Consider the following 20,390-nt stretch of genomic DNA (forward strand, 5'->3'; position numbering starts at 1 on the left):
TATATCGTTAGGTGGGTTGCAAATTGGCTCACAGATAGAACACAGTGTGAAAGTAGCGGACTCCAAGTCAGACTGTCGACCAGTCATGAGTGGAGCCACACAGGGATCAGTCCTTGGTCCTCTCCTGTTTGGCATCTACTTCTCAGAAGTCCAGGCCAACACAGAGGGACTCTGGCTGACCAAATTTGCAGATGGCTGCAAGCTGGGAGCCATTATTAACTCTCCAAGTGATGCAGACATCCTACAGAAAGGCCTCACAGAGATCAATGACTAGTGTCGAAACCATGGCCTTAAGCTTAATGCAAAAAATGTGTCATCATCCCCTTTGGGAAAAACTCAGCTCCCACTAATTACCACATCTATGGGAACCCACTGAACACTAAAAGCGTTATGAGAGATCTGGGGACACAGGTTGTCAGCAAAGTCTCCTTCGACCACCACATTGCCACTGTGGTCAGAAAGTCCTTCTATGTGACACAACTCGTTACCAAGGATTTTGCATCCAGGAAGAAAGAGATCATCATTTCTCTCTACTCTTCCCTCATTAGGCCAATTATTGAGTATAATGCCCTATTTGGCATGTACCTCACTAGACACATGCAACAGCTGGAAAGGACACAAAAGTACCTCATGAAGAGGATCCTAGGCCTTAAACACATGCCCTACATGGACAGACTCAAAAAACTCCAGTTATTCTCTGTCTCATATCGTCTACTAAGAGGCGATCTCTGCTTGACTTGCAAAGCCATGTCTGACCCAGCCTTTTAAAAATGCTACATTTAAAGTAATCCCAATCCGTTCGTACCATACATTCCAGAGACCTCATCCTCATTACCACAATCAACAGAACATGCTAGAGGGACAGGTTCATAACCCAGAGGCTGCCCATGCTGTGGAATAGACTTCCCATACATGTCAAGCAGAACACCTCAATGACCCTCTTCAAGAGAAGTTTTGATGAGTGGATTGGAAATAGAAAGTTCACCCTGGGGACCACTCCAGTGGCTCTACTTGATAGGGGCATTGGGAACTAACGACTAACAACGGGTAGCACAATGCCAGGGCACTTCTATGGGCTAGGATTGTAAAGGCCCCAGGGTCATTAGCCTATTACACACCTATGAACCTATGAACAAAAAAGGAAAAAATAATAATAATAATAATAATAATAATAATAATAATAATAATAACATAAACTAAACATTTTGAAGAGGAAACAGGAACCATGAAGACACTATACATAGTATAGCTTATGGTGATGTTACCACCACAGCTACTAGTGCAAAATAAGGCCTTTCAGAGCATTGTGGGGGTACAAGGGAGTGTGACCCAGAGTAGTGGAATGTTGCTGCTGCACCAAGTTTAGATGGGCCAGAAGTCTTGTACTAGGCAGATGTAGGATGTTGCGAACCACATGACAGTTGTCATTTTCTCAGCAGTATTCACCTGGGGAGGCCAGATTTTACTGCAGGAATTTAAGGTTTGAGTTTGTGATAATCCACATGGGCAGCATACCTCTCAACTTTGAATTTTATAGACTGTTCACCTGTGCCTTAAATTTTAGCTTGTTCCTCACAATTCATTGTTTCTGACAACTCATGGGATGGTAGTCAATTAATGATGGCATACACATGAGTTCAAACCTCAATTCCTTTAGAAGGCCTGCAAAGGCAAATCTGTTATTATTGTTAGGTCTTGTGTTAAAGAACTATATGTGGAATCTATTCCAAATATTGTGGTCGTATATTCTTTGTTGATTTGCTTAGTCAGTTTTCTTGTGCTTATATGTTGAGAGGTAAGGTCTGTAGCCTAGGATACAAAGCCAGATTCCCTTCCCTTCCATTGTGGTGCTATAGAATGGGGGCAAAAAAACAAAGTGGAGCAAATAGGAGGTAGCTAGAGAGAGGTCAATTGGACAGGATGACAGTGAGGTGGTTTCTTTAAATAGTTGGGGAGGTGTTCTATAAAAAAAGAAAGGATGAGAAAAAACGGGTGAGATATGATGTCAGCTTGTAGCTAGTCTGAAGGCTATAGCTTTTATGGTCTGTTCTTGTATTTGAACCAGAGGCCATGATGGGCAGGATATATACAGATATATCTGCATGTAGCAGTAATTCACTACAAATGGAAAGTAATGGCCTGAGGAAAGGGGGAGGGGTGAGGGATACTTTGGGACATTGGAAGTCTATTTTAGTAGGGGGTGTAAGGTCAGCAGGAAATGAGGAAGAGTAGGGGAAACTGATCAACATGACAAGAGGATAGTATGGCCAAGTTGTGGTAATCCACACAACATTGTTACTAGAAAGATGTACATAGGCTTTATGATGGGGAAAGCATTGCAAAAGATGTGCATACTGAGTTCCAATATAATTTGCTTTTCAAAAAAAAAAAATCAAAAAAGAAAGAAAAATGGCAGAAGAGTCGTGGGAGGGTATGGATGGTGGGAGGTACAGGGGGGAGCAGTGTGATTATTGCCAGTTGGTGATGGTGGTTATTAATCTTTTGCTTTTGTTGATAGATGTTTATGCTGCCAGAATTACATAGGAAGTAGGAAATGGCTGCTTCACAAGCAGTGACTCTCTTTCAGGAGGTAGCATCCCATCAGGCTCCAGAGGAACCAGAGAAACCTCCCACCAGTCAAAGGGGAGGAAGAATCAATCCACAGGAGGCTGGCGCTGCAGCCAAGTGGTCAAGAAGGCAGAGGTAGAAAACTATCAAGAGTTAGGAGGAGGTGGCAACCATTGTGGCATCCCCTGAGAACACAGCAGGTAGTGATTTGTATATCTCCTACTCAGCAGGAGGATAATAAGACACAGGAAAGTGTTAGTTTGTTAGTAGTACTGCAGGAATGGACTGAAGGAAGTTGAAGACTGTAGCAGTTTTTCTGAAAGTTAATTTTAGGCAGAGACATGTAGGAGAAGACAAGAATGATGGAGGTCACGGAGAAGGCAGAGGTGTAGTGGCACCGATTAACTTTTGAGCTGCTGGGAGCAGTATCTGAGAGTGATTTGAGGCTGAATATGCCAGCTGTGAGCTAGCAAGGAGACCTCTGATTTTTGGCAGGTAGTCGAGGCATTTTCATCATGCTTCACATACCAGTGTAGTAAAGAAGAAAATATGGAGAGGGGAATTTGTTGATATTTTTGAAATTATCAATGTGGATAGAGCACAGTAGATCACTGAGGTGGAAACCCTGGGGTGTACGGACCTGACAGCAGCTCTATCCACATTGGAGAGGTGGGAGCCTAGGCAGTTTGAGGTGAAGGGATAATTGGGTATTGGGGGTTATGTATTTTATGGCAGTGATCTTGGAGAAGTGCCCCAAACAAGGTTTGCCATTGATAGCTTATTTCCATATTATAAGACAGGCACAGTGATTGGGGAGAGGGGTGCTGGTTTAGGTACATCCTGCATTTTAGGAAGTTGAAGGCAGTGGATAGATCCCTGAATTGGGAAGGTAAGCATGCAGAAACTTGGTTGGAAACAATAATAGGTAAGGTAGGAGGTATTCTCAGAGGTAGCCAGGAGGAAGGTTCACATACGCTTAAAGTCTGTAGGATGTCCAATGACAGTAGGTGTAATTTGACCATGTGCAGGTTTGCCATGCTTGCTCATATTGTAGTCACCTGCAGAGTGAACTTGGGTGTTGGTGGAAGGAGGTAGAATAGGAGAGATGAGTTCCTCTGGGGCCATAAAAGAATAACAGAGCAGTAATTGTAGAATAGAGTGGCACACAAGGAAGTGGTTCCTTTAGAGGTCAGAAGGGCCAAGATACCTTTCATGGAGGGGCTGGCTGACTGGTTGTGGCACTCTTCTAACTGATTTGAACTGTTTTGGAGTTCTTTTTTTAAGTAATAAAACTATATTAACATAACAAACATTATACTTCACATATATTGCTATATATCATATAACCAAAACAATATTACATAAATTATTCAATTCCTGCTTTTTTTTAAAGAAACATCTTCATTAAACCATAACTTACTACATAGGCAATCTCTGTTGTAGTAGAGTTAATTGGTGGTTTTAAGCAGGAGTTCTCTATTAAATTCTCTGTCTGGGAGTGTGAGAATATTTGTAATAATCTAAAGTCTGTGAAAGGTAAAGGTGACAGTGTCCAGGCTCTGTTGGATAAAGAGGTGAAGGCTATCAGGATTTTATGCCCCCTGCATTTTCCTCTTTTTAAGAATACAGGATTTCACTGTAAGAGTTGGCTCCCAGAAAGTGACCTGGGGAACATCATTGATATATTGCCTCTCTTTTTCAGAGGGTCATTCAATCAATAATCCCATTGATAAGAGTGAGGTGAAGGTGCATTAGGCACTATGCATCACTGGATGATGCCATGGGAATGATCCTATTTTTTCCAAGACCTCATGATTGATAGACCTAGATATTTAGTCAACGTTTCCATTGTTCCCATTCAGCATGAAAATGTGCCTGGGCTGGGGATGTGTCTTTGAGGTATTTTGTATTTTAGCAAAGCCATGCCCTGGGGTTGCTTCATAATATGTGCTATTTTTGAAAAGTTTAGTTCAGCCATACACTAGATTTGGGAACAGAGAGTCTCAGGGTAAAGAGCACTGCATTATTTAGATTATTATTATTTTTTCGTTAGGAGAAGGAAAAGATGGAATATAGAGGGTACTCATAGTTTTGTAGACTTGTGAGAGGTTTCAGGGGTGCCATTGGTGTAAGAGAAGTGAAAAGGCTTAGATAAAGTTGTAGTTTTCCTAGGTTCATTGGTGAATGTGTCCATAGGCCTTTTTTCACCTTCCAGAAGATAAATTGATCAGATTATGGTAGAACACGAGGGTAAGTGAGGTGATGAAGTTTCTTTGTTTGTTGAACTTTACATGTAGAGCAGCTGGCCTATGCAGATCATTAAATAGGTCAGTTACAAATCTTTAAGAGGTTATAAAAAAGAAGCATCACTCGGTTAGGGTGTCCCAGAGAGTTAAGGAAGATTTGTTAATATACAGCAAGTTCTTAGAAGGTTTTAATGGGTATTGCCTGTGTTAGGAAGACTGGGTTTCATCAAATGATTTACAGCTCCGTACAAATGCAGTAGTGGGATTAGGCATGGGGGCTTACTTTAAGGGTAAGTGCTTTTCCATGGGAGATGTCTGATGCAAGAAGAAGAGACATTGCCTTTTTTGAATTGATGCCAATTTGGTTAGCAATGGTTATGTGACAAAGTGAGCTGTCCAGTAAAAGGGCTGCCTTTCATTCCAATAATAAAGTGGTGGTGCATTTGTTTATTAAAGAAGTCAAAGAAGAAGGATGTGGTTCAATTGTTGTTAAGAAAGTCAGCATCACATTCCCTTAGTATTAATGATCATGGGAGATTAAATGGGTTTGCTGATAGATTGCCTGGTTTTCAGTTTTGTAGATTTAGTGCCCTGGCCTGAAAGGCAACAGAGCAACCAACTGCAGTCCCAGAGTGGGTTTAAGAGACTGGAACTTTACAGCCAAATTATGGTTGGTTCAGTGTTCTTGGTTTGAATATACTAAGAGGACTAGTAGGGCTGCATTGTCATCTATTCAGTCCTCTGTTGGTGGAATGCCTTTGCAAGGCAGGAACTGGTCAGTTTGTTTATTTGCTAAGTATGCAGTTCAAAAATGGGGGAAAATTTAATCCTTGAGAATGATGAGGGTGCATTTAGTGACTGAGGACATCAACAAGGTACATGAATAATTGAAATTTACTATGCATTCATAAATTGGTAGAATGTTGTACGGATGGGAGAAAGTTAACGGTACATTGACAGATGGCAGGATGCCCATTATTAAGCAGGTGTTCATGGTGGTGATAAACAGAATGCATGTGATGTCTGCTTCTTTGGAGTTGCATGCTTTATGAGCAACTTTGTTAGTATGCTTGTACCAAGATGCATTTCAGATCAGTAAACTTTTGGGGAGGCTGAAATGGTATGACATTTGCTTGACAGATGAGGTGGTGTTAGTTAAGCTTTTGAAAATTAAAATAGATCAAGCTGGCATATGACAATGAGCAATTTTGGAGACTATTGCTGAGACAATTGTATATCCTGTGTGGTGGATGCATGTAGAACTGTGTTACCTATTCATTTCAATATGGTTTTGAATGAGCTTTCTTTACTCAGGGATTTGCCCTAGAAAAGTATTCGTAAAACTCTTTTTGGATAGGAAAGACTTCAAATTTGGCTCCTGATGGTAAGCCCACATGTTTTATTAAGAGGAAGGGTAGATGGGTGTCTGCTGTTTATAAGTCCTGTATAAGGGGATTAGATTTCTTGTTCCTTTAATGTCTGTCTTTGTTTACAAGATGAAGGAAAATATTAATCACAGGTCATACTTGTATTTTCTGGGATGATGGGAATGCTACAATAGACAGACCGGTGGTGGGGGGTGGGGGATTTGTGTGCCTTGATACATCCACTTAGGATGTACTCGGGAAAGGGAAATGAGATTTGTTGTGGATGCAGGTGATATCCTGGCTGGCAGAGTCCAACGGCATTGCACTTAGGTTTAGGGTTTGCTTAGCAGACAAAAATCTGGGTACAGTACCAAAATAAAAATTGCTATCCTGGATATTAGTGATTCACTTCTTATTAAACAGAGATTTCCAGGGGCATTAGTGGTCTGGTGTGCTATCATTCCTAAGCTTTATTGGAGAGGAAAGATTAACATTTCAGCTGTAGAGTCATTTTATTATCTATAGGGTGGCAGAGGCAGGGCTTTGCTGGGCTTGTTAGTAGTTCAGCATTGGAATTTTGCGGATAGGGCCTAGCTTGGTTCAGGCAGGACAGTGTCCATTTAACCAACAATGGTCTTGATCTTTTTAACATCTGTACATCATTATTTGTGAAGTAGGTGCCTGTCTGGGCTAATAAGGAAATGAAGGATTGACAGATATTTTTGGGCTAAATAGGGGGAGGGGGTGGAACAAGCTGCCAAATAGGCATCCTTGTGGACAGATTTATAGTCATAAAGATATTTCTCAACTTTTTTCTAAGATCATTAACAAGATTAGTTCAGGGGTGAGCAGTGATAGACATGTTCTGTGGAATTTATACAGAGTTCTCAAATAAGAGGGAGAAGTACGTAATGCACAAAATAAATTCTTGGTACTGCCCGAATGCTTACAACAACTACTATAACTGTCGCAAAGGTTAGCTAGAGCAGGAAAACAGTGTATTAGAATGTTTCAACTATAAATCTATTTAGGACATTATGTTCACTACAGGAGCTGTAAAGATGAGCATCATTTAACTATAGTCACAGGCTACAGATTCGGTGCTTTTACAGCTATAGTGCTTTTCCTAAGACACAGCAGGTATAAAAACAGTCTAAAAGGAATTACAGTTTATAAGGATCTTAAAAGTCAATGAATGGCTCTTTCCTTTCTGTAGAGCAATACCCATTAGATAGTGCAGTCTTATATTTACTGCAAGAACAATGACAACAGTTGACAACATTAACACAGACAGATTTTAGAGGGGGTGCTAGGAGTGCTACAGCTCCCTATCATTGCTTATGTTAAGAAGTGATCAACTAACAAGTCATTAAATAGTTTTGAATTAGGGTTTTCCATATTACAGTTTCCTCTGTAAATTACACTTGCAGGTGAACTCTTTTGTCATTGTTGACCTTTTTTCATTTTAAAATTCCATCTGGAGGTTTGAAATGTTGACATTAGGCTAATTAGCAGATAATCAGTTGAAGATTTTGCACTTTGCATCTCAGCAGAAGAAATTCTGAAAAGTTGTTTGAGCTTCATATCTGTAAGAGTAAAACTTGACAATCTCCCGTAGTTATTTTGTTTCACCTAGTAAATTATATTATAACTTGTTGTGACTCCCATAAGTATATCTCCAAATAATTCAAACCAAAAGAAAAATAAAAGTTACACAATATGGAGGATTATGAGCACTTTGCCAATGCTAATCACAATATTCTGTTTTCATAACATCGATGCCAAGAAATTCACTTTGAGAGCAAAACAGTTTTGCTTATTATTATCATGAGCTCACGTTTTTTAGCACAGTGTTGCAGTTAGGTATATAAGCCTGTGTTTTTTTTTCTCATTTTAGCACATTAATATGTCTAAGTACAATCTCTTTGCAAGAGAGATTTTGAGGTTCACTATGGGTTGAAGTTCATCATGGGACAAACTGGTCTACATTTAAATGCATTTGGCATACAGGATTACATAGTCACACTAGGAGGTTCAAATGACTGTGTGCAAATTTGGGAAACATTGAGTAAACCACAACCCTTGTAATACATTTAGAGATTTTGGTAATAGGCTAGAATGAAAACTAAATAAGGGTGCTGCTACAGTTTGCAAGAAAGCTGCTTTTGCTCTGCATTTATAGAAGAATGTAAATACTAACAGTAAAACAACAGAGACAGTGCATTTGATGGCACTAGGCAAATTCTGCATTCATGGCCTGCTACTCATATATTGTGTGGTCACGGGAAGCTACCCCATCTATGTGAGTGTTGCATTCATCACTGACACATATCCATTGTCCTAATTTACACAGAGAGTAGTTTGCAATGCAATTACACTTCTGCAGCAATCAGTGCTTAGAAATAAAAGCAGGGATATCACAATAGAAAAGGAGTAAAAGCGTAAATTTTGCTTTAAGTGCATATCAAAATCATTTCCTTAACTAACATCTGATTAGCTGTGCTTCTCCTGTAGGGTTACAAGTTTCAATATGGCTCCAGTGGAAATGCCTGACTCAGGGAAGGATATAAAGCACAAAGGTGGGGGTGGGAGGGATGTTAGGAGGAGGGAAGGTTCATTCTTAGGAAATTCTGCAAGACTGCCTCCCACCAGCGTACCTTTGGGAAGGAGAGAACCGATAGGTTCATAGGTTCATAAATTAGTACTAGTTTAACTGCCCTTGTGGGCCATTTTAAGCCTAGCCAATTAATCCATATGAGAATCAAACCCTGAACTTTGTGTCCGCAAGGCAAATACCTTAACCATTATGCTAGGAAAAATATAACTCCCACTGCTTTGTAAAGGAGATGGAACAGGAAAGTTAGTCACTTTCATTGTCACTCTAAGCATAACAAATGGAGGGGACATAACTGTAATCTGAGTTTAAGGTAGGTAAAACAAATATTGGATACTACTATCTAAAAGCACAGGTTTATATACTACATCTACTTAGTTAAGGAAAATAAGCACAGGTTTATATACTACATCTACTTAGTTAAGGAAAATAAGCACAGGTTTATATACTACATCTACTTAGTTAAGGAAAATAAGCACAGGTTTATATACTACATCTACTTAGTTAAGGAAAATAAGCACAGGTTTATATACTACATCTACTTAGTTAAGGAAAATAAGCACAGGTTTATATACTACATCTACTTAGTTAAGGAAAATAAGCACAGGTTTATATACTACATCTACTTAGTTAAGGAAAATAAGCACAGGTTTATATACTACATCTACTTAGTTAAGGAAAATAAGCACAGGTTTATATACTACATCTACTTAGTTAAGGAAAATAAGCACAGGTTTATATACTACATCTACTTAGTTAAGGAAAATAAGCACAGGTTTATATACTACATCTACTTAGTTAAGGAAAATAAGCACAGGTTTATATACTACATCTACTTAGTTAAGGAAAATAAGCACAGGTTTATATACCTCATCTACTTAGTTAAGGAAAATAAGCTATACTACATCTACTTAGTTAAGGAAAATAAGCACAGGTTTATATACTACATCTACTTAGTTAAGGAAAATAAGCACAGGTTTATATACTACATCTACTTAGTTAAGGAAAATAAGCACAGGTTTATATACTACATCTACTTAGTTAAGGAAAATAAGCACAGGTTTATATACTACATCTACTTAGTTAAGGAAAATAAGCACAGGTTTATATACTACATCTACTTAGTTAAGGAAAATAAGCACAGGTTTATATACTACATCTACTTAGTTAAGGAAAATAAGCACAGGTTTATATACTACATCTACTTAGTTAAGGAAAATAAGCACAGGTTTATATACTACATCTACTTAGTTAAGGAAAATAAGCACAGGTTTATATACTACATCTACTTAGTTAAGGAAAATAAGCACAGGTTTATATACTACATCTACTTAGTTAAGGAAAATAAGCACAGGTTTATATACTACATCTACTTAGTTAAGGAAAATAAGCACAGGTTTATATACTACATCTACTTAGTTAAGGAAAATAAGCACAGGTTTATATACAACATCTACTTAGTTAAGGAAAATAAGCACAGGTTTATATACTACATCTACTTAGTTAAGGAAAATAAGCACAGGTTTATATACTACATCTACTTAGTTAAGGAAAATAAGCACAGGTTTATATACTACATCTACTTAGTTAAGGAAAATAAGCACAGGTTTATATACTACATCTACTTAGTTAAGGAAAATAAGCACAGGTTTATATACTACATCTACTTAGTTAAGGAAAATAAGCACAGGTTTATATACAACATCTACTTAGTTAAGGAAAATAAGCACAGGTTTATATACTACATCTACTTAGTTAAGGAAAATAAGTTTATTTTAGATATTAACACTGAGACTTTTTTTTCTCTTTTCTTGCCTTTTAACACTGTCTAAACAGCTCTCAAAAATCAGGGACAAATCTAGAAATAATCAGGGACAATGAGGGAGAGTTTTAAAATATTAGCACTATTAACTTGAGGCATTCGCAGAATACATGAATGTGAATTAATATATATTTCCTAAAGTAAAAGGAGTTTATAACTCTAATTATTGCAATTATTTAGGTACAATTCACCACATTTTCTCCAAAAGTCACCAATTTTAGGAGGAATTAAGAGGGATAGACCTAAAATCTGAGTCAAAATCATGGACAGTTGAGAGGTAAATAACTTTATTTGCTGTCTTGGCATTTCTCTTTGGCTATGTTACAGAGTTCCTTTCTAATTTTCATCACTACATATGTAAGACCATGTTGCTGCTAGTATAGGGCTGGATGGGAGGTTTGTAATGGCTAAACTGTTTCGACTTGGCATTGTGTTTTTTTCCTCCCAGGAGACCACACGGTTCTGGAGTTGTAAGGCCTTTCTTTATTAAGAGCCTCCAGGTGCGCACCCATGCTACATGTTCACAACTTCGCCATAGCCATACATACACCGGAAACAACAAGTTACCAGAGAATATACAGAACCAACACTACATGTTGCTAATTCCCCAGAGCGCCCCTACAGTACAATAACAGCATTACTTGCCCGATACTACATTCCTCCCCTCTTAAGCACTGAATACCCTTCCGTACATAAGAAAAACAAGGGAGCAAGCCAAAAACAATCCATCTAGTCACTTAATGTTTAAATACCCGGCTAGTATTAAACGGTTACCCCCACAATCGAGTTAGGTTGCTCTTTTAACCTAGACATGCAATTGTAACATTGATAGTCCTTCAAGTAACTAGGTTTAACCAGTGCCCGCTTAGAACGGCGCAATGGTACCACCCTAGGTGACTCTGGTGTCACAGTTACTATCTCTGGTACCGGTGTGTCCATCCCTGGAACAGTTGGGTCCTTGGGAACCCCTCCTTCTGAGTCCCGGCGGTCTCCCTCGGCCCCCACGATCGGAGATCCTCCTGCCGCTGCGAGCCCTTCTCCCGGAACTAACGGCATTTCCGGGGCTGGCAGTTCCATGGAGTCCTTCTCCTGCACACTCCGCAGAATCTGGTCCACATGTCTCCTCACCAGTAAACCTCCATTCAACCTCACCTGGTACGACAGGGGACCCGTGCTCTTGACAATAAACCCTGGAATCCATTTAGGTCCATAACTGAAGTTCTGCGTCATCACTGCATCTCCCTCCAAGAAACTTCTCTCTCTCCGTCGTTGATCATGATGAACTTTTTGCCTCCACTGTATCCTCTCTACCTTAGCTCGGATGTTTGGATGCACCAGATCCAACGTGGATCTTAATCTCCATCCTTGCAACATCTCGGCAGGGGACAATCCCGTGGTAGACTGGGGTGTAATACGGTAGTTGAATAACACCCTTGATACTTTGGCTGCCATACTTCCGTCTCCAGCCTTTTTCATCATCGCTTTAAAGGTCTGGACAGCCCTTTCAGCACAGCCATTTAAAGCCGCATGGTACGGTGCTGATGTGACGTGTACAATGCCATTTTTTTCCAGGAAACCCTTGAACTCTTCACTCATGAAACATGAAGCATTATCTGATACAATAGTCTCGGGTAATCCTTGGCTACTGAAACTCTTTCTCAGGCATTCAATGGTAGTGGTGGAAGTGGGTGTTTTGACTGGGTAGGCATCCATCCATTTAGAATGCGCATCCATTATTATCAAAAACATTGCCCCCATAAAAGGCCCGGCATAGTCTATATGAAGTCTCTGCCAAGGTCTACTCGGCCACTCCCATGGGTGTAGTGGTGCCGCCACAGGTAAGTTGCGATGCTGCTGACAGATTTTACACTCTTTCACAGCTACTTCAATGTCGTGGTCCAACTTTGGCCACCAAAAATAACTTCGTGCTAAGGCCTTCATTCGGGTGATGCCCACATGATCCTGGTGCAGCTGTTGTAGAAGTGCACGTCTTCCTGGGGGCGGAATTATCACTCGTGCCCCCCACAACACGCATCCATCTTGCACACTCAGTTCTGTTTTCCTCACTTCATAAGGCCGGAAAACTGGATCAGGTTGTTGTGTTGTCCAGCCTTGCTGGACCCATTGAAACACTCGAGCCAACACCGGGTCTTTTCGTGTCCATTCGCTCAATTCCTTCGCGGACACCAAAGTGATGTCCTCCATCATCAACACCCGGTCCTCCCTTTCCTCTCGCTGGGAGGCCCGGTAGGCAGACGGCTCAGCGCGTCCGCATTGCTATGGTGTTTTCCGGGCTTATAAACAATCTCATATTCATAAGCTCTCAATGTTACAGCCCATCTCTGAATTCGGGGAGAAACCATCTGAGGCACGGCCTTCATTTCGTTGAACAGTGACAACAAAGGCTTATGATCGGTGCACACCGTAAACTTCCTGCCATAGAGGTATTTGTGGAACCTCTTAATTCCAAACATTACAGCCAAACCCTCTTTGTCTAGCTGGGAATAGTTTGACTCTGCTGGTGTCAAGGTTCATGACATGAACCCAATGGGTCGTTCTTGTCCATCTGGCATACGGTGTGCTAACACTGCCCCTAACCCATAAGGTGAGGCATCACATGACAAAATTAAGTCCTTGTGACTATCGTAGTGCACCAAAACCTCTGAAGACTGCATTAGTTCCTTGGACTGCTCAAACGCTTTCTCTTGTTCCTCCTGCCACGTCCACAGGGTCTCCTTCCTTAACAGTTTATGTAAAGGAGCTAACAGCGTTGACAGATTTGGTAGGAACCTGTTATAATAGTTGAGTAAGCCTAAATAAGCCTTCAGCTCTGTAACATTTGTGGGTGCAGGTGCCTCTTGGATGGCTTTTACCTTGTCTGGCAGGGGTGTAGGCCGAGGCATCCACCTTGTACCCCAGGAACTCTGCTTCCTTTACCATGAAAGCACATTTACTCCTCTTCACCCGTAAACCAGCCTCTCGCAGTCGACTTAGCACCTCATTCAAAGTCTCCAGATGCTCGCCATTGTTCCTCCCCGTCAACAGGATGTCATCCAGATACACAGCCACCTTCGGAATTTCTGCCACCAGTCCCTCCATTATTCTCTGGAAAATAGCTGGACTAGAGGAAACCCCAAAGGGTAAACGATTGACTTGGAACAGCCCTTTGTGTGTGTTAAGGGTGACATATGCCTTTGACCCTTCTTCCAGAACTACTTGCTGATATGCCTGACTGAGGTCCAATTTACTAAACTTTTCACCTCCCGACAGCTTTTCAAATACATCCTCCACCTTGGGTAATGGATACTGCTCCAGTTTTGAAACTTGGTTCACTGTTAGCTTGTAGTCACCACATATGCGTACCGTATTATCTGGCTTTAATACTGGAACAATGGGTGCCGCCCATTCCGAAAACTTCACTGGTTCAATTATACCTTGCTTGGTGAGTCGCTCCAACTCAGTCTCCACTTTCTTCTTCATTGCATATGGTACGGGTCGAGGTTTGTAAAATCTTGGCGTTGCGTTTTCTTTAACATGTATCTTTGCTGGTGGACCCCTCCAGGTCCCCAGTTCCTCTTTGAACACTTCTTCGTTGTTCGCCAGCACATCTTGCAAGGCCAGCCCCTGCTGTTCTACTTTATGGAGCCGTAGACAACCCATTTCCAGCTCCTTGAGCCACGCCCGGCCTAACAGGTTTGGTCCCTTACCTGCTACCACCATGACTGGCAACTGCTTGACTTTATCGTTATGTTTTACAGTTACTTTGGCCATCCCCAGTGTGGGAACTGTTTCACCGGTATATGTTTTCAAAGTCACTGAACAGTCCCGCAGCTTCTGAGCTTCTTTTAGCCATAACTTCCCATACTCAGCCTTGGACAGAACGGTCACACTACATCCCGTATCCACTTCAAACTGCACCATTTTACCATTTAAGTCCAACTGGGTTGTGATGGGATCGACTCTTTCCCACCTGGCCTCTTCCATGTTAAACATAGTAAACACTTCCTCATCTTCCCTGGTGTTTTGATTTGTACCTTCATGCAGGTGGTGTGCATACTGCCGTTTTATTTTCCGGTTTCCCTTTCTGTCCATCATACTGCTTTTTTCCTCCCCCTTTCTCGGCTGGTCCCTAGAGGGCGTAGATCGGCACATTTTCTTCACATGGCCTTTTTTTCCGCAAGCATGACATTTTTCATTTAAGAAACGACAGTTCCTTGCCAGATGTTCTCCGCCACACCTGTAACAGGCATACTGACCAGACTTCCCTGGTGATTTATGCTCCCCAACCACTTTATGCACTGGCAGTGGGGTAGCACCCCTGCTCCCCACCCCTTCGATGGCTCTTGGCTGCAAATCACGAATGTCTTTATTCGCCGTCTCTATGGCCTGTGCCAACTTCAAGGCCTTTTCAAATGACAACTCAGGCTCTGCTAACAACCTGCGTTGTATGCGGTCATCTGCAATGCCACATACGAGCCTATCTCGTAGCATTTCTGTCAGTCTGTCCCCATAATTACAGTGTTGTGCCAGTTCCCTCAGCACTGCGACATACTCCGTTACCGTTTCATTGGCCATTCTAGTCCTTGAATTTAACTTGAACCTTTGGACTATTGCACTCGGCTTCGGGTTTTAATGTGACTGAAGCAAGCTCGTCAACTCCGTGAACGATTTATCCCCCGGTTTATCAGGACTCAATAAGTTCCTCATCAGACTGTACGTCTTGCTGCCCACCGAGCTCAGCAATATGGCTCGCTTCCGGCCCGCATCCATTATCTGGTTTGCTTCAAAAAAATGTTCCAACACTTCACAATACTCCTCCCAGGTCTGGGTCTGACAGTCGTATGCAACCAGCGACCCCAACATGGAACCAGACATAACCCTGGCAGGCCCAGTCTCTTCGTCGTCCGACATTAACTGCACCCCGCCGTTTTCACTCGCAGCGGACTCGGAGGCATCCGATCCTCGTCGCCAATATGTTATATCCAGGTAAATAAGGAGACCACACGGTTCTGGAGTTGTAAGGCCTTTCTTTATTAAGAGCCTTCATGTGCGCACCCATGCTACATGTTCACAACTTCGCCATAGCCATACATACACCGGAAACAACAAGTTACCAGAGAATATACAGAACCAACACTACATGTTGCTAATTCCCCAGAGCGCCCCTACAGTACAATAACAGCATTACTTGCCCGATACTACAGATATTAACACTGAGACTTTTTTTTCTCTTTTCTTGCCTTTTAACACTGTCTAAACAGCTCTCAAAAATCAGGGACAAATCTAGAAATAATCAGGGACAATGAGGGAGAGTTTTAAAATATTAGCACTATTAACTTGAGGCATTCGCAGAATACATGAATGTGAATTAATATATATTTCCTAAAGTAAAAGGAGTTTATAACTCTAATTATTGCAATTATTTAGGTACAATTCACCACATTTTCTCCAAAAGTCACCAATTTTAGGAGGAATTAAGAGGGATAGACCTAAAATCTGAGTCAAAATCATGGACAGTTGAGAGGTAAATAACTTTATTTGCTGTCTTGGCATTTCTCTTTGGCTATGTTACAGAGTTCCTTTCCAATTTTCATCACTACGTATGTAAGACCATGTTGCTGCTAGTATAGGGCTGGATGGGAGGTTTGTAATGGCTGAACTGTTTCGACTTGGCATTGTGTTTTTTTCCTCCCGTTTAAATGCTGCTTAAACATCTTGCTTATTGTCTTTGCATTTCTCTTTGGCTTTGTTTCAGAGTTAATTTCCAATCTCTAGCACTACTTGTGAGTGACTCCATCCATGCTAGTAGAAGGCTGGGGGAGCAGGGTTTGTAATAGCTAAAACTAACATCTGGTTAGTTGTGCTGCTCCCATAGGACTGCATAATTCAATATGGATATTTTGTTATCAAAAGCATACTTCGCACTCCTGAAGACACTGAAAATCTGAACAAAGGCTTTTGAGAAGTATGGGTATCTAGCCAAAAATCTGGACAACTAATTAGCATAACATCATAAATCTCTGTCTACTTCCAATAGGTCTGTCGGATCAAACCACTCAGAAACATACGTTTTAAAACTTAAAAAATGGAAGTAGCAAATGACGCAAAATATTATCAAAATAATCATGTTTTATTCTGAACTCCCTTACACTAATTCCTACACCTATAGAATCCATGCAATTTAGTTAGTGCATCGAAATGTGTACATGAAAGACAAACAGTCTAAGTACTTGCTCAGATTACAGTACTCAATTTACTATTCACACATCAATGTGGCTTTTATATATTTTTGTACAAAAAGGTATTTTACTTTTTTATTTCATGTGATAGCAGTGTCTTGTCCTGTCACGAGTGTGTGTGTGTATATATATATATATATATATATATATATATATATATATATATATATATATATACACACACACACACACACACACACACACACACACACACACTTTTCCTCGGGCGTTTATTGTTGTTTGAAGGGGATAGGTTTAAGACAGGCAACCCCTAGCTATCTCAAGGGACCTAGTCAACTGTAAATTCACACAGGCAGACTGCAGAGAAGACAATCCAGAGCTTATCTAAACAGACCTGTATTGTTTTGTGATTGTGCTTGTTAAGAGAAGTTTTTATTTGAATTGATATGCAATTTTTACCACAGTTTTTCATTGTTTGTAGGAAGGAACAGATAGTCTGTAGACAAGAAGATTTGCTTTGACTTATATTTTGTTGTTTTAGCTTTAATTTTCACTGTTTGTTGTTAGAAAGGGATAGGTTTTAGACAGGCAAACTCTAGCCATCCCAAGAGGCCTAGACAGCTATAAAGTTGCACAGACTGCAGAGAGGACAACCCAGACCATAACTAAACAATCCTGTCTTGGCTTGTGATTTACTGATCTTTACTGTTAAAAAGAGATGTATCTGTGAGCAAAAGTGAGCAGAACCTACTATGCGCATTCATGCATGAGGTAAATGAATTCTAGCTTTTGTGGGACTTTCACAGCTTATACAGTAAGAGCATCAAATTTACTGTAGTTAATTTAATATTTAACTGTGGGTTTAAATTGTCTGAATTCTGTGATAACTTCATTTTTGATTCTTTTCTTTCATTTCCTTTTATAATTCTTTATTTATTTGCAGCTGAACATAGATTCCTTAAACGAGCATGCCATTAATGAATTGCCAAAGCACGCATTTCTTGTAGGGTACAATAAATGTTATGCATATTTAAAGGCAACGCATGATAACATTGGTGATCTGTGTACATTTGCAGGAAATATAATGAGCATTCAGTACTGCTGTGCTTGCCAAAGCTAAATAGAAGATGTTAGCCTTAGAATGCCTTAATGTGAAGAAGTTTATATCGATTTCCATTAATTTCAGTAGAAATGATTTCATTCACAAGGACTGTCTGACTTTTGGTATGGAACTTGTAGCCCTCTTAGATAGCATAGCGTGTATAGGTGTTAGGATGCATTTTTCACAAATCACATAAAAAGGAGAGTCAGGTCACCATGAATAAAAAGAATTTGGGGGTAAATACCTACATGAAAAAAAAAAGGAAATGCGTAGAGCATTTGACTCTAATTCTGGGCATGCATGTCTTCAGACAGGATGGTGTGTACTTTTCAAGATCAGGGAACAGAATTTTTGTAGCATGATATTTTGCAATATTTGACAAACACAAGGCAGGATTTTTGCCAGATCGAAAATTTAACAGTTCACAGATAGCAACATTTGATGTATCTCTGATGGTTGTTGATATTTGGAGCATTAATAATACATTTTTTTAGGGGAAAATTTGCTAAATTTCCACAAGACTGATGTTGTTATTGTTTATGAAACATGGTTAAGGAACAATGATTGTCAGGGTATAAATGTTTTTACTGTAAGAGACATTCTGACAAAAAAATCAGGTGGAGGTGTTATGATAGAGATTAAAGATAGTTATAAGACCTGTGATTATTACATGTTCAGTGATAATCCTAATACTATAGATTGTGTAACTTTGACAATAAAGACAACCCTGGAACATATAACAATTGTCGGAGAGTATAGACCACCAAAGTCAAGTGCTGATGACCTAGTCCAATTCATACACTTCTTGCAAGAAACACAGGAGGAAAAATAACAGTGGCTGGGGACTTAAATTTACCAGAAACAGACTGGAATAATATTAATTCAAGAAAGTTAGTAAGGAAATTATTCACAATGTATGTTCAGAAGCAACAATTAATTCAGATTGTAAAAAAAAAAAAAAAAAACTACCAGGGAACTGAACATACTAAACATTGTTTTGCTCCTAAAGAAATTGCAGTTACTTCAGATCAAGTTTTACCACCATTGATGAGCAGTGATCTTGGGGTTATAATGGTTAATGTATTCATAGGTTCATAAGTTCATAGGTGTGTACTAGGCTAATGGCCCTGGAGCCTTTACAAGCCTAGCCCATAGAAGTGCCCTGACATCGTGCTGCCCGACGTTAGTTTCCAGTGCCTCTATCAAGTAGAGCCACTGGAGTAATCCTTCGGATGAACTTTCTATTACCCATCCACTCAAGATTTCTCTTGAAGAGGGCCAGTGAGGTGTTCTGCTTGACATGTATGGGAAGTCTATTCCGGAGCATGGGCAGTCTCTGGGTTGTGAACCTATCACTCCAGCATGTTCTGTTGATTGTGGTAATGAGGTTGAGGTCTCTGGAGCATGTGATAGGGAGGGATTGGGATTGGAATTTCTTTAGATGGAGCATTTTTAACAGAGCTGGGTCATACATGGCTTTGTAAGTCAAGCAGAGATTGCCTCTTAGTAGACGATATGAGACAGAGAATAGCTGGAGTTAAAAAGCTAAATAATTCTGTTAAACTGAAATCTAAACTAATGCACAAAAGTTTAATAACAGATTAAACAAAAGAGTTACAATGTAAAACTATTTGAAGTGACACATTCAGTGAAAAAGCTGAAGAAGGAATAGGAAACGTTTTAAAAGAGAAATTGTTTGAATGCAAAAAATAAAAAAAATGTTTAACATCAGGATCTGTGCATACAACATTGGGGGATATATTTCCTTAAGAACAAGATACTTGGTTAAGGTGAGACATAAAAAAATATAAGAAATGGAAACAAGTCAGACTACAAGTTTAAAAAATGAAATAAACAAGCTGGACAAACAAATTAAGCATAGTGTGAGACAAGATCAAGAAAAATTTGAAGAAAATGTATATAAAGATATTGTGCTTAATAGAAAAACATTTTATAGATATACAAGATGTGTAAGGAGTAAAAACATACAAATTGATAAACTGTGTGCAGATTCTAAAATTTATTCTCAGACACAACAGATTATAAATATATTTACAAAATCATATGCAAAACAGTTTGGCCCTACAAAGGGGAAGATAAGTTGTAACCTCAAGTATTGAAATCAAATTAGATTATATTGAAAAAGAACTATGCAAACTAGATTCAAACAAGGCACATGGGGTAGACAGAATTAATAATAGTGACTTGAGAACGCTTCAGCAAGAACTTACAATGCCATTATATTTATTATTTACAAGGTCAAATGAATATAGAGAGATTCCTAAAGATTGCAAACATGCACTTTTAAACCCATCTTTAAGGGAAAGAGGAATAGGACAAACCCAAAGTCATACTGACCCTTAAGTTTACTTTCACATTGTGGAAAATAATGGAAAAGGTAAGCTAAAGTCAGAACTGGAAAGTTGAGACTTGAAAGCATATATCAGTATGCATATCTTGAAAATAGATCT

General features: G+C 39.8%; 1 protein-coding gene across 1 annotated transcript; it reads right to left on the bottom strand.

Moving 5' to 3' along the window:
• Nucleotides 1-11,379: 11,379 nt before the first annotated feature.
• On the bottom strand, nt 11,380-12,822 carry LOC122792847 (uncharacterized protein K02A2.6-like). The gene is made up of 2 exons (XM_044060407.1): nt 11,929-12,822; nt 11,380-11,793 (listed from the first exon to the last, which is right to left on the bottom strand). The coding sequence occupies exons 1-2, from the start codon at nt 12,820-12,822 to the stop codon at nt 11,380-11,382; spliced, it is 1,308 nt and encodes a 435-aa protein (XP_043916342.1).
• Between the last annotated feature and the right edge of the window lie 7,568 nt (nt 12,823-20,390).

The sequence above is a fragment of the Protopterus annectens genome, chromosome 2.part0, assembly GCF_019279795.1.
Source record: "Protopterus annectens isolate FY-2018-M chromosome 2.part0, PAN1.0, whole genome shotgun sequence".
Taxonomy (NCBI): Eukaryota; Metazoa; Chordata; order Ceratodontiformes; family Protopteridae; genus Protopterus; species Protopterus annectens.